The sequence below is a fragment of the Sus scrofa genome, chromosome 13, assembly GCF_054392235.1.
Source record: "Sus scrofa isolate SSC_HxYL_T2T_F1_AM1 chromosome 13, Sscrofa_HxYL_maternal_Yorkshire_Landrace_v2.0, whole genome shotgun sequence".
In the NCBI taxonomy this organism is placed as follows: Eukaryota; Metazoa; Chordata; class Mammalia; order Artiodactyla; family Suidae; genus Sus; species Sus scrofa.
The window spans coordinates 189,229,207-189,252,223 of record NC_139395.1 but is presented as its reverse complement, the minus strand read 5'-3'; the positions used below and the strand labels follow the sequence as shown (position 1 = coordinate 189,252,223).

The following is a 23,017-nucleotide window of genomic DNA, read 5'->3' as shown; positions in this document are numbered from 1 at the left end:
ATTTAAATTTTTATTGTATTCCTATCTATCAGAAAAAAGAAGAATTTACAGGTTTGACACTAAACAATCACGGATGGAAGATTTGAAGTAGGATCACACATTTTACAATGAAGTATAATGTAGCTATCACTAAATACAGACTGACACAAAATCCATCCAACTTTCCCTGTGGCTTTAGGGAGAATGTAACATATTCATTAAAGAATGTCCCACAGAATTTCAAATGTCAAAATACAATATAATCATATTGGGAAAATCCTTCAAATTTAGTAATGGAAATTTCATAATACTGCTGAGAGAGAAAATTGCTAGTTTGTAATTATGCTTCTTTCTCTGTAGGTATCATTCATTACAGAAACTAGAATAAGAGGATGGTAATGAGATTCCTAAACAAGAAAATAATAAAAACATATGTACATGTCAGATGACCCACTTTATTAATAAAAAAGTTTACTCCATTGTCATTATTTTTGTTTGTTTATAAATAGAGGAAATAATATAAGAAAAGCAGCCAAGCCTTCTCATTTAAATTTTATCTGTTATTAAAAATACATTTGAGAATGTTTCTTACTATCAACCAGGAAAACTCAGAAGCAGCCCCACTGCTGTTTTCCCAGTTTGCTGTCATAAGTCCAAGGTCAGCTTCATGGGCCTTCACTAGCCCTTCATGGACAGCTGGACTCACCACATACCCATCATCTGTCCCAACTTCTCTTCTCTTTCTCCTACATTCTTGTACTGTGCCCTCCTCAGTTTCTGTTCTAGAACCAGAGATATTTACATCCTCTCAGAGTACTCTTTTTACTTCCAAGCCTTAAGGACTCTCTTAAAAATCCCAAAGCCCAGGCTACAGCCAAGACCAATTCAACCACAATTTCTAGTATTTTTTGAAACTTTCCAGGTCATTACAATGTGCACTTTTGAGAGTCTGTGATTTACTGATCCTCTACTTTATCAGTTATTTTTTAATACTTTCGAAATCTTTCCTGCTTTTTGATAGATGTCTGACAAAATGCTGACTCTTGATTAACCATGGCCTTCCTGAAAAAAAAAAAAAATCACACAACCAAGAGGCTGATTCAGTTTATAATCTTGATTACAAATCTCAAACCACCTAGATATCCTACTGGGGTTCTCTAGTATTTACACACCTGAAGATGTCTATTTTATAATTTCCTTTTTTTTTAATGGCCACACCCACAGTGTATGGAAGCTCCCGGGCCAGGGGCTGAATCTGATCCACAGCTGTGACCCACACCACAGCTTTGGCAATGCTGGATCCTTTAACCCACTGCACTGGACAGGAGATATTACTCACACCTCCTCAGCCGCCTGAGCCGCTGCAGTTGGAATCTTAACCCACTGTGCCACAGCAGGAACCACTACTTCCACTTTTTTCTCTAACATCTCTTACTGCTTCCACTCTGAAATGATGACCTTACGAATAATATAAAAGCTATCATGCATGACCTTCTTTGCTTTCATACAACTCCACTTAAAACCACCCTGCACTCAAATCCAGAAATTGACATGCAAACAATGAGTTTAACTTGAACGAATGAATACATGAATGAGTGAACAAATCAATGAGTCCAAATGATTCCAGATTATTTCTGACATTTCTGTTTTATGCATTAATAGCTGATGTCATGGGGAATATGTGTTTTATGATTACAACACTAGCTTTCAGTTTTCTGGACTACCGTGCTATATTATAGTAGTGAAACACTGCTAGTTTTGTTGATTCAACTCTGCCAGTTCAGTATTTTTTAAATAAGAAATTTGAATCATTTACATTTTGAGATATACCCAGAGAGTTGTACACAGCTTTAAAATTTCAAGTGGAATGAAGGTGTACTCATTTAGAAAATGTTCTTCTATAACATAGAATCCCCAAGAGGAAGAAAAAAATGACAGCTGAGAAAGCAAAGCTTCTGTTGCAAGAATAATTCCCACTATAGTTCAAAGGCTTTCTGAACAAGTGGAATATGAACATGACAGTACTGAAAATGATTCAGGTCACTCTGCATTTGAATCTCTAGCTATATATGATGAAACTACAGAAAAGGAAGTCAAATTGGAAAAAAGAGCCAAAACAATCTCCTTTGAAACAAAACCGGCAGCAAGCTCTCAATAAGATTACAGTTCTTACCAAAAAAAAAAAAAAAAAAATAGTTGTTTAAAAAGGTTTTTTTCAAGGTATTAGATAAAACACTTGATTACATGAAAATGAAAATATTTGGGGTTAACTGTCCAGTATAGCTTTCTCCTTACCAATGCTCAATCCAGGATAGGATTTCAAAGAGCTTTTCTGAAAGGCTAGAAAATGTTTCACAGAAACTGATTTGGAACTAACTCAAAGGATGACAACACTTGGGGAGTTCCTGTCATGGCTCAGTGGTTAACGAATCCAACCAGGAACCATGAGGTTGTAGGTTTGATCCCTGGCCTTGCTTAGTGGGTTAAGGATCTGGCGTTGCCATGAGCTGTGGTGTAGTGCAGGTCGCAGACGTGGCTTGGATCCTGTGTTGCTGTGGCTCTGGTGCAGGCTGGCAGCTACAGCTCTGATTTGACCCCTAGCCTGGGAACCTCCATATGCTGCAGGAGTCACCCAAGAAATGGCAAAAAGACAAAAAGACAAAAAAAAAAAAAAAAAAAAAAAAAAAAAAAAAAAAAGGGATGACAACACTTAAAGGCCATTATTTCTAAATTTAAAATTTAAAAAAAGATTAAATAATACTATTTAGTCTTTCAATTTCTGATTATATTTTCATCATTTTGTTTGGCTAGGTGATTCTTAAGATTACATTCTAGTTTGTGTGCCAATATTTTAAATCAAGAGATGTGCTGGAGTTCCCGTCGTGGCGCAGTGGTTAACGAATCCGACTAGGAACCATGAGGTTGCAGGTTCGGTCCCTGCCCTTGCTCAGTGGGTTAACGATCCAGCGTTGCTGTGAGCTGTGGTGTAGGTTGCAGATGCGGCTTGGATCCAGCGTTGCTGTGGCTCTGGCGTAGGCCGGCAGCTACAGCTCCGATTCAACCCCTAGCCTGGGAAACTCCATATGCCGTGGGAGCGGCCCAATAAATAGCAAGACAAAAAAAAAAAAAAAAAAAAGAGATGTGCTTAATGCTTATACTTTAATTTATACTTTCCTTGATATTTTAAAATATGTTTGTGTTTATATTTTAAATGAATTAAATACTTGCTTTCTTCTCTATTTGTAGAAGTCTAAGCAGTCTGTAATAAAAAAATACCATCAATGCATTCTTTTGGTATTACAGTTGACTCTTGAACAACAAGAGGATTAGTCTACAAATAATTTATGGAGTTCCCTTCATGGGTCAGTGGTTAATGAATCCGACTAGGAACCATGAGGTTGTGGGTTTGATCCCTGGCCTCATTCAGTGGGTTAAGGATCCAGCGCTGCCATGAGGTGTGGTGTAGGTTGTAGACGCAGCTCAGATCTGGCACTGCTTTGGCTGTGGTGCAGGCCGGCAGCTATAGCTCTGATTAGACACTTAGCATGGGAACCTCCATATGCTGAGGGTGCAGCCCTAGAAAAGCCAAAAAAATAAAAATACAAATAATTTATAATCTAGCCTCCATATCCTTGGTTCTGTAGATTCAACCAACTGCATACTGTGTAGTACTGTAATATTTAACAGTGAAAAATATTCACATAGAAGTGGACCCTTGCTGTTGAAACCCACATTGTTCAGGGTTCAACAGCACTGAATTAATACTGCAGTATCAGTACTGGTGTTTGTTCCCAGTACACAATTACTGGACTTAGTAGCCCTCTGCCTGCCTGGCCATACCTCTCTACAGCAGTTCCTGACAAGTCACGTGAGGAGACCCTGTGCGTATTCCCTCTGCCTCAGTAGACTGGGTTAGGAAAAGGTGGCTCTTCCAAAATAACCATACAACTACCAGAAAATGATGCAAAATACATCATTATCCTCACCTTCTCTCCTTTGAACTGCTTTAGCACTTTATCTACATACATATATAGGCATATCTAGGAGATATTGTGAGTTCAGTTCTAGAATACCTCAATAAAGTGAATATGGCAATAAAGTGAGCCACACAAATTTTTTTGGTTTCTCAGAGAATATAAAAATTGTGTTTACACTATACTATAGTCTATTAAGTGTGCAATAGCATTATGTCTAAAAACAATGTACATATCTTAAAAAAAACACTATATTGCTAAAAAATGCTAATCATCATCTGCACCTTTGGCAAGCTAGAGTAACATCAAAGCAAATTAAAACCATGATGACATATCATCAAACACCTGTCAGAATGGCTATCATAAAAAGTTTACAAATAGCAAATATTGGCAAGGATGTGGAGGAAAGAGACTCCTAGTATGCTGCTGGTAGGGATGGAAATTGGTGTAGCAACCATGGAAAACAGTATGGAGGTTCCTCAAAAAACTAAAAATAGAACTACCATGTTATCTAGCAATAGCAATCCTGGAATATATTTGAAGAAAATAAAAACATAATTCAAAAAGATAAATGCTCATAGCAGCATTGCTTATAATAGCCAACCTAAGTGTCCATCAACAAATGAATGGATAAAGAAAATGTGATACACACACACACACACACACACACACACACACACACACTATGCAATATTGTTCATCCATAGAAAAGAATGGAAATTCTGCCATTTGCAACAATGTGGATGGACCTGGAAGGTATTATGCTTAGCAAAATGTCAGGAAGAAAAAACCAAATAATCACTTTTATGTGGAATCTTAAAAAAAAAATGAGTATTAAAAAAAAACAGAAACAAACTAGTGGTTGTTAGTGAGAAAAGAGAAGGGAGAGGGGCGAGATAGAGGTAAGAGAGTAAGAGATATAAACTATTATGTATAAAATAATCTACAAGGATATATTGTACAGCACAGGGAAATATAGCCATTATTTTGTAATAATTTTAAATGGAATTTAATCTATAAAAATATTGAATCATTGTTGTACACCTGAAACTAACACAATATCACAAATCAACTATACTTTTATTTGAAAAAGATCACTGATCACAGATCACCACAACAAATATAATAATGATGAAAAAGTCTGAAATAATGTGAGAATTATCAAAATGGAAAAGAAACAGGAAGTGAGCCAATGTCCTGGAAAATGGTGCCCAAAGACTTCCTCAACCTAAGGTTGCCACAAGCCTTCGATTTCTAAAACTGTAATATTTTTTAGAAAAAAAAAAAAAAAACACAAAGCATAATAAAGTGAAGCACAGTAAAACAAGGTATGCCTGCAACATATATTCACCAAGGTCATCCTGCATATAAAACAGATGTTTTTCACTCTATATTTATTTTTAATCAACAACTGAACATTAAATAACCACTGATTATAAAATAGAATAGACATATCCACATAGATTATCAATAATCATGTCTTATTTTTCTAATCTGTATCCTCTTAGGTATATTTTAAATAGATTAAGAAATAAACCATAAAGTTATTCAACCATCAGTCAATATCAGGCCTTTCTTACTGAAGAACTCATGATGTTTTAAAGTGATTGAAAAACCACATTTTTTCATTAAACTTGCCAATCAATGAGTGATCTCTAAATTGATTTCCTCAGGCCGCAGTTTTTTCATTTATTTGAAGTTTAATATTCCTAACTGACTTTAATCTCACTCCACTGCTTCAGTCCTACTCCTTCTTAGACTTTTCCTTAGTGTGTTAAATGGCTTTCTTATTCCTTTCTATTCTAGGTTTGTCTGCCTGAAATGGCTCATAAATTCCACCAACAATCTATTCTTCGAACCCAGTTTCCTACATATTCACATGACATTCTATGTTTATTTCTTTTTTTTTTATTTCTAATTATTTTTATTTTTTCCATTATAGCTGGTTTACAGTGTTCTGTCAATTTTCTACTGTACAGCAAGGTGACCCAGTTACACATACATGTATAAATTGTTTTTTCTCACATTATCATGCTCCATCATAAGTGACTAGACATAGTTCCCAGTGCTACAGAGCAGGATATCATTGCTAATCCATTCCAAACGCAATAGTTTGCATCTATTAACCCCAAGCTCCCAATCCAACCCACTCCGTCCCCCTTCCCCTTGGCAACCACAAGGCTATTCTCTAAGTCCATGATTTGCTTTTCTGTGGAAAGTTTCATTTGCACCGTATATTATATTCCAGATATAAGTGATATCATATGGTAATTGTCTTTCTCTTTCTGACTTACTTCACTCAGTATGTGTCTCTAGTTCCATCCGTTTGCTGCAAGAGACATTATTTTGTTCTTTTATTTCTATCATTATATCTAGTGAATGTACTAGTACAGGGGTAATTGACTGCTTACTTGTCTGGATTCCCTTTTGGATTTTGAGACCTTAAGGCCAAGAACTCTTTTCCACCTGGAAATATCCACCACTTAGCAATACCTGGTACCCAGCAGATACATATAATGTCTGAAGCATGAGGGAATTTTATAAATTGTGTTAAAATACATTCTAGAATATGCTATGAATATATTAAGTGTATAGTTTAAATTGATATCATCTCAAATTCACTGACTTTTTAAACTTAAGTTGCCTTATATCATCAATTTGCCTTCTTTTTCTCTGTTTCTGTCTCTCTCTCTTTCTTGCCACTTCTCTCTCTCTCTCTTTTTGTGTGAAATAAATCTGCACAGTTATGCCAGAAAAACATATTAAGTTCTACCCAATGCTCACATACACTCATACACAAAAAACCATATACTACAAAATAAACATTAATTGATTAGTATGATATTGGCTTATCCTAGAAATGAGAATTGAGGCAACCATTAGACCTCTTCATACATGAAAGCTAAGTAAGATACATAAGCAGCAACATTCATCAGACTGCTATAAATTAAAAACAACAAAAATAATATTTACTCTTAGTGATACTACAGAAATGGCTTAATTTCTGTATAATTAACCATATAATACCACCGAGGAGAATATCATTTGATTTTAAACAAAGAACTATTACTTTTACTGAGGTTCTCAATAGGAAATGAATTAAATATTTTAAGAAATTTTTAAGCACTATGCCATCAGATAAGATTCTAAAAATGGAATTGGAACATCAGCATTTAGGACCTATATATTTAATGGACTAAATAATAATATTAAAAATAATCAGAGTAAATTTCATTTAATTTTAAATTACATTTAAATTAAAAAAAACATGATCTATGAGCTATATCCCTCAATGTGTATGTATTTTACCATTTCACCCTGAAAACAGCCTTCTGCAGCAGGCACTACTCCATTCTACCACTAAGCAAACAAAGGTACAGAGTAACTATGCATCTGACTGAGCTCACACAGCTAAGCTTACTTTCCTACCCAGATCGTTACTTAACCACTATGCTCTATCTTTTCCCTGAAAGATATTTATTAACCATACTATGGTAGCCAATCTACATATTGATTTAATAATAATTTTTATTTCTAATTTTTTCAAAGTGTAAATAGAAGAAAAGACAATCAGCTACCATCAATTTCTAGTTGTACAACATTAGGTGTGTCCCTTTTCCCTTCAGGTTGCAGTTTCAGTAAAATGGGACTGGAACATATATATACCCAGATACTTGAGTACTCTTCTAATTTTCACCCTATGTTTCTGTGCAACTAAGACAGTATTTAAAAAAAGAAAACTTTTGTGCAGATTAAGTTAGATGATGCATATGAAAATGTTCTGGAAAATACAGCATGCTCTGTAAATACAAATTTACTTTTATTAATACTTATTATAACTCATGATTAATGATATAAAATATAAAAATAATTTAGCCACCCCTGCATCCCTCTTCCATACTTAATTTTTTGATATGAGGATACAGTAGAAGAATAGGAAATATCAATCTATTTATTCGTAATCAATTAAAATAACATAGCAAATAAAAAAAAATTATAGCAAATATTCCCTTATTTTCACTGGAGTGAAAGAACATTTTGAAACTCAAGATTAGGAGTACAGAGGACAAAGAATAAATAAATAAAACAAAAACAAGTACAATAAACCTGGTATTGTAAGAAAATTCATATTGATCTTAATATTTTTTGATAAACAGAATGCCTGTCTAAATGCCTGACAAATTTAGGTAAACATATTTAAATGAAAAACTACAAAAATGTGTTGTTCTTTTCCTTTTTTATTTAACTCATTCTTTCTCTACTAGAGGGGAATAAAAATAAAATTCTAAAAAGCTAATAAGTTTTAAAATGCCTAAAACATGCGTAAACAATCAGATTGCTCCTCGGTCTTGGATTTCTTAAATCGATCTTTTTAAAAATTAATTTCTCACATGCCATTTGAAAAAAAAATAACTGCTCTAAACCACAACTAGTGATTGCATTTAATGAACTACTGCTAAAAATATTGTAAGATAATTATATATGTATATATGCATATACATATATAAATATATAAAATGTCCTTTTTCAGAAAAAAAATGTGAAATCCTTGTGATGTGCTAGATACTGTGCTAATTGCTACAAGTTCATGAAGGTATAATAGTAAGATACAGATGACTCTTATTTTCATTCAATTTTAAACTTATCAAGGCAGCCATATATTTAATAGCTTTTTAAATATAATTTTGTTCCATACAACAACAGGCAAGTATAGGGTAATGTAAAGATGTATGGTAATAAACTTGATGAAGTTTAAAGCTTTAGAAAAGCTTCCCTAAGGAAAGCCTTGGAAGGATTTGCAGATGAAGGATTTGGTCAGGTATAGTAGGAGGTATTTGAGTAGAATGATTTCAAGAGGGGAGAACAACAAAATGTACAGAGTTCAGGGTGGAAGGAGGCTGGTACATTCAATGACCTGAAAGAAGGCTAGCTTGGCTGGAGAAGAGCAATCAACGGGGAGACCCATGGGAGACCATTCATGCAAGGCTTACAGGTCAGCTGGAGGACACTGTAGCCACTGAAGCCATTAAGCAGGAGAGTGACATGATCAGAAAATGGGAAAAAAATTTTAAAGTCAGGATAGCTCAAGGGGAAAGATTAAATTTTTCATAAAACAATAATAATTTCAGAAATTATAGACATTGGATATTACCGCTTTTAAAGCTAGTAAAGAAATGCTAGATTTAGATATGATACTGAGACAAAAAAATTTTAAGTGCTATATTGAAGTTAAACATTATAAGCCATTTGAAGGACAAAAGTAAGAATAAAACTTTAAAAGATCTTCGAGTCATATATCAAAGAATAATCTTGAAATATATTTGATATCACAAATACAGTCAATTTACAGACCTTAGAGAGAGATGCTAGAAATAATTATGTTTATTTAGTTGTGTTACTATTGAAAGTTCCATGTAAAGATTTTCCAAAAGAGAACTGTAGCTTAGTTGGCCCTAGGTTGAATATATATGGCTGAGATGATATTAACATAAATGTTTCACAAAATTTATGAAGTCACTGGAGATTTGTTAATGTCTTAGCTGTCCAAAATCTGTTTTCACCCTCAGAAAATACTGGCCAAGACTCAGGAAATAGTTTTCATTATGAACTTTCATCAGATCTTTTTTATCTGAAAGTTTTCAATATTAAATTCATTAGGGTCACTAAGTCACTGTCATCTGAAGATGGTTTTTTTATACTCTGATGCTTTGTTACATGCTATGGGCTAGAACTGTCTTCAACAAAGGACAGTCTCAGGAAAAGGACTTTATCAAGTACTTTAAACTACTGATAGTCTGAACTCTTTGGTATAGGCTTCTGAGCTGACATTGCTTACATGACGTCCAGACTAAAGCAGTAAACTAAAGCCCGATTACCAGAATTCTTGGATGGAGTGGGCTTCAAGAATGACAGGACTGACAGCAAGAACTCAGAGGTCTGATTTGATTTTGTTTCTCTATGTGGAAAGTTGTTTTAATTTCCACATATATAAAGAAGCTCTTCCACTTTCTTTTCACTTTCTCTCGCTCTCTTTTTTTCTTTTTTCTTTTTGGTCTTTTTTAGGGCCACACCACGGCATATGGAAGTTCCCAGGTTAGGGGCTGAATCAGAGCTGTAGCTGTCAGCCTACACTACAGCCACAGCAACTCAGGATCCAAGCTGCGTCTGTGACCTATACCACACAGCTCATGGCAATGCCAGATTCTTAACCCACTAAGAGAGGCCGGAGATCAAACTCATATCCTCATGGATACTAGTTGGGTTCATTACCACTAAACCACAATGAGAACTCTCATTCTTCACTTTCTTTTTAATTTATATACACTGTGACAATTTGGTAAACTCTGCTTTTGTAAATGAAACAAAAACATTTAAAAATCTCACACTTTACATGGTGACAGTTATTTATGTAGGTTTATAGACACTGCCTTTTCATCAGGATTTAATTAAATAAACTGATTGCCCAACTAAGGCCTTATTGGAAAGGCCATATCTGTGAATGATGTTCACTATGTCAGGGAGGACCAGCTGCTTTTACTTATGAATACAATGCCCGCAAAGTTCACTCAGGAAGCCCAGACTGGTGCCTAGAGGACAAAGTGCCTTCTCACTGGTCATGAGGGTCACTTCCTTGGGAATAGAAAAAATTCTGGTGATCCTAAGAGGAAAGGAAGGTACTGAAAGCTACAGGTTATATAGGTGAGATCTGGTGTATGGCTTATTGGGTTTGGCTTCCTAATCTCAAATGAGCAAACAACAGAAGCTTTTAAAAGTCCAATCTGAGTTTTTTAAATAAAATTTTCCAGATAAAAATAAACTAGTCTGAAGCCTCTATGGCTTTATTGCAGAAAAATAAGTCGGCCTCCCATACATATTTCCGAGTCTTCCTAGCTCTCTCTAGCTTAAAAACTGGTGAAATTTCAAATGACAGTGGTTGATCAGACACCAACAGAGATACCAAGAGAAAATTGTATTCATTCAAGATCCTTTAGACAAAAATGGCCTTTGAATATTCACGCATCCTATTTTTAAAAACAAATATTTTTTGTCTATCATATTATCTTGTGCCTTGGTTTCCATATTTATAATACGAATATACTGGTATACAATTACCTTAAAGAAGACCAATAATATTAGCTCAATATATTATGACATAACAATTATATCCTTCTTATGTTCAGTGAACAAACACTATAATAATAAAATACATTCATAATGATTAAATTCAGAAGAATAATTCTAGGTTTTAAAAAGTTCACCTCAATTTATTTAATATTGACAACACTATTAAATAAAATACCAGCCACTAGATAAAGTTTGCATCATGTATTAGTATAACAAGAATCTTAAAGTAATTTAATTTTTACAGTTTATACATGACAGTCTTTTAAAGAAATAAAGTAACTTTCTATTTTAAACCTGAACAACCAAACCAAAATATCCCACATGATTTATGTCATGTGTAATATTTGTTAACATTTTAAACATGGATTGGATATATGTTCAACTCATACTTACCCATGAAATTGAGATAGCCTTCTCCACCAAGTGTATGAGTAATGAGTCGAATCATTTTATGAAGCTGTATTCCACGATCAATAACTGGAGTAAACGGGGTCAGGACACTCATGTTGGTATACATTTCAGCATCCATCAACCAAAACGCCAGTGTCTTATCCCCAACAAGTGCCTATAAAAATAAAAGTCACTGATATAAATGCAAAGAATAGGTACTAAGCAGTTGTGATTTATCCAAGGATAACACGTGATTACATAGAATGGGAAACAATGCAGGAGAGGTGTGTGAATTAGTATTAACATCATGTATTTTCCAATAGTCACTTTCTATGATAAAGGTGAGCTGGTGAAATTAGATCTCTTGTATCTAGTTTCTGGGTAAAAAACTCATGATAAGCTATCTGAATATTTGTTATAATAAGTGATATTTCACATTTTTTGAACTTATAATAAATGTGTATTATAATGTTGTGAATACCAATAGATTTTTTTTTCATTTTCTTTACAATGAGGCTTTTTTTTAATTGAATGAAGGATTCTTTAAATTCTAAAGTGCTTTTCAAAAGTTTCAAGAACTTGTAACTTGAACTGTTATAAGAAGAACTTTTCAAAAGTTTCACACACATGATTTCATATAACCCCATAATCTTAGGTTAAACTATTAGAATACTAATAGATTAAAAAAAAATAATTCACATACCGTGATTTTATTTGTTTTGAAAGGCTGTAAGAGTTTCTTAAAAATTATTTAGATGATATTCATTTATATGTATGTAGATGTATTTATATATAAATTTTATATGTATATATATATTTCAATGGATCCTCTTCCCCTTCAGCAGAGATGACAAATTTTTCTTAAAATGTAAAATTTGCTTTCTTATTATATTTGCCATCTAATCTAAAATTAATTTGTTTTATATGAAAATACAATGATTGAGAAATGGAGCAGGTAACATAGAAACACCCTGAGCAGCAGGAGAGGCCTCTTAACAACCTGAATTATATATGGTTAAAAACAGCTAACTAATGCAAAGTGTTCTTTATTGACAAAAAATAATATATAATGAAACATAGAGATTATAATCATAATCCTGTTATCCTATTATTGTACAATTATTGTCATTTTTAGAAAAAAAAATTTATTTACAAAACTATTTTAATCTCTAAACTATTTTCATTAGAGTGACTTTTCCTTGAAATACTCTTACAAGAAGATCTACCCTTTCTGTGAGTTATTCTGAGGGCAAAGAAAGAACTGTGAGTTATTCTGAGGGCAAAGAAAGAACTGGCTCAGAGTATGGTTCCTGCCACAAGAATTCTCAATTTGATTAGCAGGCAACTGTCATCTGTATTACTTGAGTTCAAATTTTTTTGCTTCATCAAAATAGCTTCTTTGTTCTCTGACTTATACGTAAATATCTTCAATCTAAACATACAAAATGAATGTGTACTGCTAAGGACTGAACTGTGTCCTCCAAATTTATGTCAAAGTTCTAACCCTCAGAATGACTATATTTGGAGATAAAAACTTTAAAGAGGTTTTTTTAAGGTTGTGACCTTAAAACAACCTAGGTTAAATAAGGTCACAATTCTATGTGAGAGATGCCCTTATATGAAGAGAAAGAGGCATTAGGAATGAGTTTGCACAGGAAAAAGACCACGTGAGAGCACAGAGAGAAGATGGCAAGCCTAGGAGAGAGACCTCAGGAGAAATCAAACCCGCTGACACCTTGATCTTGTACTGCAAGAAGTAAATTGCTGTTGTTTAAGTCTCCCTGTCTGCTGGGTTTCAAAATAGTAGCCCTAGCAGACTAACGCATGAACCAGTGAAATGCAGCTTCAAACTGACATATACCTTAGAGTTCCCTATAAGCTGACTTTGGAAATAAGGCTCCATTGCTAAAAAAAAAAAAAAAGTTGGAAGATATAAAAATATTTGTTAGGTTATTTGACAGTACAATTTCTTTTCTTTCTTTTTTTTTTAAATATTTTTTTTTAATTTTCCCACTGTACAGCAAGGGGGTCAGGTTATCCTTACATGTATACATTACAATTACATTTTTTCCCCCACCCTTTCTTCTGTTGCAACATGAGTATCTAAACAAAGTTCTCAATGCAACTCAGCAGGATCTCCTTGTAAATCTATTCTAAATTGTGTCTGATAACCCCAAGCTCCCGATCCCTCCCACTCCCTCCCCCTCCCATCAGGCAGCCACAAGTCTTTTCTCCAAGTCCATGATTTTCTTTTCTGAGGAGATGTTCATTTGTGCTGGATATTAGATTCCAGTTATAAGTGATATCATATGGTATTTGCCTTTGTCTTTCTGGCTCATTTCCCTCAGGATGAGATTCTCTAGTTCCATCCATGTTGCTGCAAATGGCATTATATTATCCTTTTTTTTTTTTGTTTTTATTTTCCCACTGTATAGCAAGGGGGTCAGGTTATCCTTACATGTATACATTGCAGTTACAGTTTTTTCCCCCACCCTTTCTTCTGTTGCGACATGAGTATATCATCCTTTTTTATGGCTGAGTAGTATTCCATTGTGTATATATATACCACTTCTTCCAAATCCAATCATCTATCGATGGACATTTGGGTTGTTTCCATGTCTTGGCTATTGTGAATAGTGCTGCAATGAGCATGCGGGTGCACGTGACTCTTTTAAGTAGAGTTTTGTCCGGATAGATGCCCAAGAGTGGGATTGCGGGGTCATATGGAAGTTCTATGTATAGATTTCTAAGGTATCTCCAGACTGTTCTCCATAGTGGCTGTACCAGTTTACATTCCCACCAGCAGTGCAGGAGGGTTCCCTTTTCTCCACAGCCCCTCCAGCACTTGTTATTTGTGGATTTATTAATGAGGGCCATTCTGACTGGTGTGAGGTGGTATCTCATGGTAGTTTTGATTTGCATTTCTCTTATGATCAGCGATGTTGAGCATTTTCTCATGTGTTTGTTGGCCATCTGTATATCTTCTTTGGAGAAATGTCTATTCAGGTCTTTTGCCCATTTTTCCATTGATTGATTGGTTTTTTTGCTGTTGGGTTGTATAAGTTGTTTATATATTCTAGAGATTAAGCCCTTGTCAGTTGCATCCTTTGAAACTGTTTTCTCCCATTCTGTAAGTTGTGTTTTTGTTTTCTTTTGGGTTTCCTTTGCTGTGCAAAAGCTTTTCAGTTTGGTTAGGTCCCATGGGTTTATTTTTGCTCTAATTTCTATTGCTTTGGGAGACTGACCTGAGAAAATATTCATGATGTTGATGTCAGAGAGTGTTTTGCCTATGTTTTCTTCTAGGAGAATCCAGAAATAAACCCTGACACCTATGGTCAATTAATCTTTGACAAGGGAGGCAAGAACATAAAATGGGAAAAAGAAAGTCTATTCAGCAAGCATTGCTGGGAAACCTGGACAGCTGCATGCAAAGCAATGAAACTAGAACACACCCTCACACCATGCACAAAAATAAACTCCAAATGGCTGAAAGACTTAAATATACGATAGGACACCATCAAACTCCTCGAAGAAAACATAGGCAAAACACTCTCTGACAGTACAATTTCTTAAACAATTTGTCCTTTTCACTTGCTTTGAATTGTTTAATTGTATTTTTATGTGTAATTGTGTTCATTTCTATCATCTTTGATTCTATTACAAAACTATTTTGATAACTTCTACTTAGATTTTTTGCTATGATGTATGAATTTCTCTGATTCATTAATAAATACTCATTTTTATAATTTTTATCAGATTTAAAATTCAATGTATGATTGCTTTCAGAAAGAACTAAGAAACTTGCATCTTATTTGTACATTCCTGACAATTTATAATACAAGGCATAATTACCTGGATCTTAAAAGTATGAAATAATTCCTGGTAAATCTATACAGTTTCCATACATTTTGGAAGAAAAATTATGAAATTAATCTATAAATTTCATCTTCAATTTGTCTATTCCACTCATTATTTTATTTATTCATATAAAATAAACATATATAGGGAGCTCAAAATGTACTACAGCTGCTAGAAGTTTACAGTAGAAAGATATAATTTATGCATATATTTTAATTTTCATGTTGTTATATATTTGGCAAGGAGTTCTCCCATCCATAAATTAATATTATTCATTTCTTATTCCATTACATTTTAGCTCTGATTTTTTCATGGTTTTTTTTGTTTGTTTGTTTTTAATTTTTGTCTTTTTAGGGCCACACCAGAAGCATATGGAGGTTCCCAGGCTAGGGGTCGAATTGAAACTACAGCTGCAGGCCTATACCACAGACGTAGCAACGTGGGATTCGAGCTGTGTCTGCAGCCTACACCTCAGCTCATAGCAACACTGGGCCCTTAACGTACTGAGGGAGGCCAGGGATCAAACTCATGTCCTCCCAGATACTAGTCAGGTTCGTTAACTGCTGAGCCACGACAGGAACTCCTTTCACAGGTATATATTTGATCTGTTTCACAGCCAATTTAAGTTGAAAAGAAAGTACTGCTCTGATTTAGAAAATGCAAAATTTAGATGTCTATTTCATGAGTGAGAAACTTTCTGTAAAGGCCAAATAGTACAGAATTTAGGCATTATGGGCTACTTTCTCAGTCTCAACTACTAGATTTGCCATTATGGCTCAAAAGCAGCCACAGGAGTTCTAGTTGTGGCTCAGTGGTAACAAACCAGACTGGTATCCATGAGGATGCAGGTTTGATCCTTGGCCTCACTCAGTGGGTTAAGGATCCAGTGTTGCCATGAGCTGTGGTGCAGGTCACAGATGCAGCTTGGATCCCATGTTATTGTACCTGTGCTGTACACCTAAAGCTACAGCTCCGATTCAGCTCCTAGCCTGGGAACTTCCATATGCCGTGGGTGCAGACCTAAAAAGACAGAAGGGGGAAAAAAAAAAAAAGAAAGAAAGAAAGAAAGAAAAAGCAGCCATAGACAACAGGTAAATGAATGAGCATAGATGTGTTCCAATTAATTTCACTCAACAAACAGCAGGCAGGATTTGACTCAGGGGCCTTGGTAACTGACCTCTGGTCTACTTACAGTTTTTCAGTAGTTAGAGAAGACACCTGAATTACTAGTGTTTACCTTAAATTTTCAATTTTGGCTGAAATAACAGAGAAGCTTATTGTTTGAGCTTCAATTTTCTTAATACATACACTACGAATAATTTTTAAAAGTTTTGCTGTCTTCTTTTTAATGTATAGAGAGTTCATTTTATTTTGTTTATGATGATTCACAAGGATTTAAATAACTAGCCTTTTTCTCCATTTATTTATTTTATTGTGTGACTTAGTCACAGTGCTAAGGCTAGAAATACAAAGGTAATGGAAAGAAACTGTCTCCTTAAAATGTGATGAGCACATGAAGGATAGGGAAACTGTTTTTTTCCTATACACCAAGATGAAGGCTTAGAGAGAATATATCTGCCCCAGGGCATTAGGCCTTTATAGGACCTTCCCAGGGCAAGTAGGCATTTGCAAGTATGTGGGGAAAAGTCCAAGACTGGAACAAGGTTGACCTACTCAAGAATGGATGGAAATTTTACAGTAATGAATTATAGAATGCTTGGAGTGTTGAGCAAAGAATACGGGTAGAAACTATGACATGGGCCAGGATATGAGAAGCTGTGAATGAGAAGCTTTACCCAAAAGATCTGGGTTGACGAAATTAGCTCTGCCCTTTGGAAAATACTTCAGGCTACATTACGGGATAGACTAAAACTGAGGACAGAGGTCAGGGTGATCAATCAGCAAAAGATTTCAGTGAATGAGGGGGGAAAAAAATGATGAAAGCCTGTCAAAAGGCATAAAAGAAAATCTTCAGAAGGAAACCTAAAATGGAAATTGATATTAACCTGGATTAGCACCAACATTTCTCTTGTTACAACAAAGGAAAACATGTAAGATAACACTTGCAACTGTCATTTACAATCTTTTAATTGAAGTCTGGCATGGTAAAAAAAAAAAAATGAAACTGAATTTTGATGCTGGAATTTATAGATCCACAAGATAATTTTAAAATTTTCTCAAGTGTGAGCAGTTGTCACATAAAATAGAGAACAAATTATATTAACCGTATTAGACTACAGAAATTTGTATTGAGATATGTTTACATTTAGACATGTTAATAAATTCAGACACAGAGAGAGAATGGTTTATACACGTATTTGTTTACCTGATCATGGCTCTCTGCATAAGCAATGCTCTTTTCAAGGTGGCGTCTGTTTGTGAGTGTATACACTATATTGCCCATATTCCAGTCTTCATCTTTAAATTCTTTAAGTAGCTAAATGCAAGAGAGAAAATAATTAGAATGAACCATTATCATTCTTACTGTAAATCCCAATCTGAGAGTATACATCACATCAATCCAAATTATCTGACATGCAGATAAAAGCACACCCATATAGAGAAAATATCTTTGTTAAAACTCATAGCTTTTATACAGACTGTTCAAATGGCAGTGGTGTTGTATGTGCTTGTGTTTGCTTTTGTGCATATGATCTTATCACTGCACCATTAGGATTTCTGCAAACTTTTTCCCCTATAACAACTGCTACCTCTTGATTAATGACCACAGTAAAGTATATAGTGTAGCTTTTTGTAATATTCACAAGGTAGAGAGATACTTGTTACATTTTTAGGTTTGCATAAAAAAAAAACTGTAGGAATCGTATCTTATTCCAGCCTTAAAAAATAATTAAAATAACAACTATTATTTCAAAGTGCAAAGGCTAATATCATGAAATAATTATCATCTTAACATTTTTGTCTTCATTTCACTTGCTACTCAGTCTCCACTGCAGTTTCTGCACGCCTAACACCTCTTTGATGCAAATGACCTTGCCAAAATCTCAGATTATGATTGTCTCTAGGTCAGTGATTGCTCTTTCTTCAGCAGATGCTTGCTGTACATAATGATGTTGCTGACCCGTATGCCTGCCCATGAAATGCTTTCCTTCTTAGGCTACCATTGAAAGACTCCTGATTGTTTTATTATGCCACCACTTAATGCATCCTGCAAATTCCTTCCTCCATCCATCCTATAAAAGCTGGAGCTCCTCAGAGTTAATAGCCTAAAAAGAGTCTATAATTTTACTCAACACACTCATTCTGTCTGGGCTCACTTCTCTGTCCCAAAGTGTCAATTACCTGCTGGTGGCAGAATTCTAAATTGGCCCCTGTGATTCCTACTACCTCATATATGCCTCTTGAGTAATCCTTTACCTCGAGTGTGGGAGGGACGTTTTAATAAAATGGATATCCTCAGATGAAATTGAGATGATAATTGAATAATGTTTTAAGTTGCTAAGTTTTTGGTAATTTGTTGCACTACAATAGGAAACTGATGCAGATTTTGGTGGAAGAAATGGGGTTCTGGCCTGCTCGTATCTTCCTTGGTATTTTTTTTTTCTCAGTGCAACTCAGAAGTGGTTAACCATCCCTTATAATTACAGTAGGAACCACTGGGCACCAGAGGACAGGTGGTGTTAGGCAGAATAATGGCCTAATAATAATTCCAAGTCTGTGAATATGTCACCTTACAGCAGAAAGTTGTGATGAAGTTAAGGACATTGAGATGGGAATATTATCTTGGGTTATATGGATGGTTCCAATATAATTACAGGGATTTTTCTTAAAAGAAGTCTGAGTTGTGAGAGTAAGAGAGAGAACTGAAGATGTTACCCTGCTGGCTTTGAAGATGTGGAAAGGGGCCATGAACCAAGGAATACAAGCGGCTTTTAGAAGCTAGAAAAGGCAAGAAAATAAGAGCCTCCTGAAGGAATTCATCCTTGCCAATGCCATGATCTTAGCCCAGTAAGACCCATTTTAGATTTGTGACTATATGATAATAAATTTGTTTTATTTTAAGACAACAGGTTTATGGTATTTAGACTCAGCAACAATTTGAAACTAATGTATAGATTTACAAAAATATACCCTTAATTAAGTTGTGACTATTGTATAAAAACAATTCCGTAGAAGGAGGATAGACTTTTCAATAAATCATACTACAAAGCTGGACATTTGTAAGCAAAAGAAAAATCCTGACATACTGACTATATAAAAACTAACTCAAATGGCCTTAAATACACAAGGAAAATGATAAAATATTTAATGGAACAAGTGGGTGAATCAAATAATCTTAGGTTTCACACCAAAAGAGATCTCTAAAAGGAAAAGAAAAATAAAGGTAAATTGAATTTCCTCAAATTTAAAAGAAACAAGGAACTTTTGCTTTGTGTACGTTCACAGGAGGAGGATGAAAAGACAAGCCACAAAATGGGAGAAAGCATTTGTCAACCAAATATCCAAGGAGAGTTGAATCTAGAATATTTAAAGAACCCTTAAAACTCTGTAGTAAATAAATGATCCACTTAGAAATTGTCAAAGGACATTAATAGATACTTTACCAAAAAGGATATATAGAAGGCATATAGGCACACAAAAAGATGTTCATCATCACAAGCTATGAAGGAAAGGCAAATTAAACCCACAGTGGGATACTTCTATGAGAAAATATAGAAACTGTATCTTTCCAAAGTTGCTAATGGGAATGTAAAACAGTACAGCTCACCTAAAAAAATAGTTTGGCAGTTTCTTAACAAATTAACATCCAACTACTATATGACCCAGAAATTGTACTTTTGAGTATTTATCCCAGAGTAATGAAATTTATGGTCATACAAAAATATGGTCATACAAAAACAATCTGTAAACAAATGTTTATAGCAGCTTTATTATAAGAGCCAAAACCTAAAAACAATCTACATATCTTTTAATGGATGAGTGATTAAACAAACTCTGGTACATCCATGCCATGGAATACCATTCAGTAATGAAAAGTAATACACTACTGATACATGCAACAATCTGGATGATTCACCAGAGAATTCAACTGAGTGAAAAATGGCAATCCCAAAAGGTTACATACTACATGATTCCATTCTTGAAATGAAAAAATTATAGAAATTGATATCAGATTAGTAATTGCCACCATTGCATGGTTAAGAAGTGACAGGTGGAAGACAAAATGGGTGTTGTTACAGAGGCAACATATGGGAAATTTACGGTAGTGCAAGTGTTTTATATCTTGATATTGTTCATGTCACTATCCTGGTTATGATACTGTACTATAGCTTTGCAAGATGTTACCACTGGCAAGATGTTACCAATGAGAAATACTGGTTAAGAATACCCAATGATTGGATTAGGAAGATGTATGTATACACAATGGAATACTACTCAGCCATACAGAAGAACAAAATAATGCCATTTGCAGTAACATGGATGGAACTAGAGAATCTTATCCTGAATGAAGTAACTCAGAAAGAGAAAGAAAAATACCATATGATATCACTTATATCTAGAATCTAATACATGGCACAAAGGCAACTTTCCAAAGAAAAGAAAATCATGGACTTGGAGAATAGACTTGTGGTTGCCAAGTGGGGAGGGGAAGGAGTGGGAGGGACTGGGAGCTTGGGGTAAATAGATGCAGAATGTAGACTTTGGGATGGATTAGCAATGGGATCCTGCTGTGTAGCACTGGGAACTCTGTCTAGTCACTTATGATGGAACACTTAATGTGAGAAAAAAGAATGTATACATGTATGTGTAACTGGGTCACCATGCTGTACAGTAGAAAAAATATATATAATAAAAAAAAAAAAAAAGAGTACACCAGATCTCACTGTATTATTTCTTACAACTGCAAGGAAATCTATAATTATCTTACTATAAAAAGTATAATTAAAAAACTATACATAATGGAAAATGCCAGATGCTCAATAAATATTTGGTGGAATAGATAAATAAATGAGTTCAATTAAATACAAATATTACCTTTACATGAATACTTCAGGTACTAGATAATAAAAATGATTGAATAAAATGAAATATACAACAAATTGCCATTTTTTAGGCAAATACTTGTTCAATAAGTGATTAAACTAATATGATATTCCTAACTACTGATTTTGAACTCTACGAGTAGAAAATGGTAAATAATATGCTTTTGAGAAACAAAAGCATGAATGAAATCTAGCATTCTCATCTAACTCATACCCTATGAGTAGATAAATGCATGCTACAAGCAATCTGAGTACAGTTGTCATTTGTATTAACACTCTTCTGTATTTTACTGACATTAAGTAATTTAATCATTTATGGAATTTTTACAAAATTATTCTTAAATCCAAAAATTAGAGAGGATAACCACTCAGTTATTTTTTAAAATATATTAACTCTCTCTTGTTTTATTAACTAAGGGTCCCACTTTAGTGATGCAAAAAGGTTTTTAAATAATTACATAAAATAGAAGAAGACATACGCCTTCAGAGGATTTACTATCTACAAAGACAAGATGGTCATATCCAAAACAGAGGACAATAAATTTTTCTCTATCTGTATTATGTACTGCCTCATATAGTGTCTTGAGCATACAAGGTACTAAAATGTTTAGTAAGTTAAATTAAAAAAAAAAACTGCCATTATTATTCAGAGAAGGAAATAGCCTACTGTGAGTTATAATTGACTGGGAAAAAATTTAGGTTGATGCAGACCTTGAGATATTATTGAATCTGCACAGAGACTGGTGAAGGTTTTTCAGTAGGAGGTTAAAAAAGTAATACTTGTCACTTGTGAGGGAAAAAAGTCAGTGTGGAAGATCAGAAATAGTAAAAGACAGTGAGTGGATAAAGAACCTTCAACCAAGGTGAGAAACTTAAAGACCACAGAATTTTATAAGTAACAAATACAAAGCAACTTTCCCAGGTATTAAAGTTAGAACATACATCTGTTTGTTACTTTGATTTCTAAGTCTAATCGCCTGTATATAAAACACTTGTTTTTTGACCTGAAAATGTTTAAGAAATCATTATAAATGGAGAAACGGAAGTTGTGTTGGTAGAGGTTTAATGTCACAGCTGTGCACTGCACAAACTGCCTGGGGGTACAGCGAAGACAATTAAGAGATGATTACAATAACCACTTCCTTCAGAGGATGCTTCATGGTTTTCCTAAGCAAAGTTAAGCTCTTCTGCCATTGTGATCTCATGGCACAGGTCCAGAATCTGGCTGAAAGGGCTAATCACACAACTTTATTATTTGATACATATCTGACTCCCTACACATATTCGTCCTATGATTACAGACTTGGTCACTCAAAAATATTTCATTATCAAATCTAAGTCTATAAAACAACTTTCGTCTTTAAGGCATACATAAAAGGAAATAAAATGTAATCCAAACTACTTTAACTGCCGTTAAATTTAATAAAATTGGATTAGAAATAATACGTAAGGTGTGAAGTACAATTATTCCTAGTGCCAGGCCCAGAGTAAGGACTTTTAAATGCTAAAAGAAGGAATGGAAGAATCCAAATTTGTTGAGAAAAAAAAAAATACTATGAAGCAAGTACTAGGAATTAAGGAGTGACTCCTGCATTAATTGATGATATACAGGCAGAAATGGATGGTTTGATGAAATTTAACATGTTTTAAATATAGAACACTGAGTTTCATATAATTGCATTGATA

The 23,017-nt window shown here is 34.3% G+C and overlaps 1 protein-coding gene across 6 annotated transcripts in view; it reads right to left on the bottom strand.

The window, feature by feature from the left end:
- Positions 1–23,017, bottom strand: part of GBE1 (1,4-alpha-glucan branching enzyme 1) — a 276,806-nt gene that overhangs the window by 57,587 nt on the left and 196,202 nt on the right. For 5 of the 6 annotated variants that reach the window (XR_014823705.1, XR_014823702.1, XR_014823703.1 and 2 more), the window contains 2 exons: positions 17,653–17,763; positions 11,472–11,643 (listed from right to left, as the gene is read on the bottom strand). Coding sequence is in view for 2 of the 6 variants with exons in the window: in XM_021070783.2 (XP_020926442.1) it covers positions 11,472–11,643; positions 17,653–17,763 (283 nt within the window). In the remaining 4 variants the exon portion in view is untranslated. Of the gene's footprint in view, positions 1–11,471; positions 11,644–15,641; positions 15,713–16,342; positions 17,764–23,017 lie in introns of those variants that run through there. The other variant, XR_014823704.1, reaches the window with a different exon arrangement.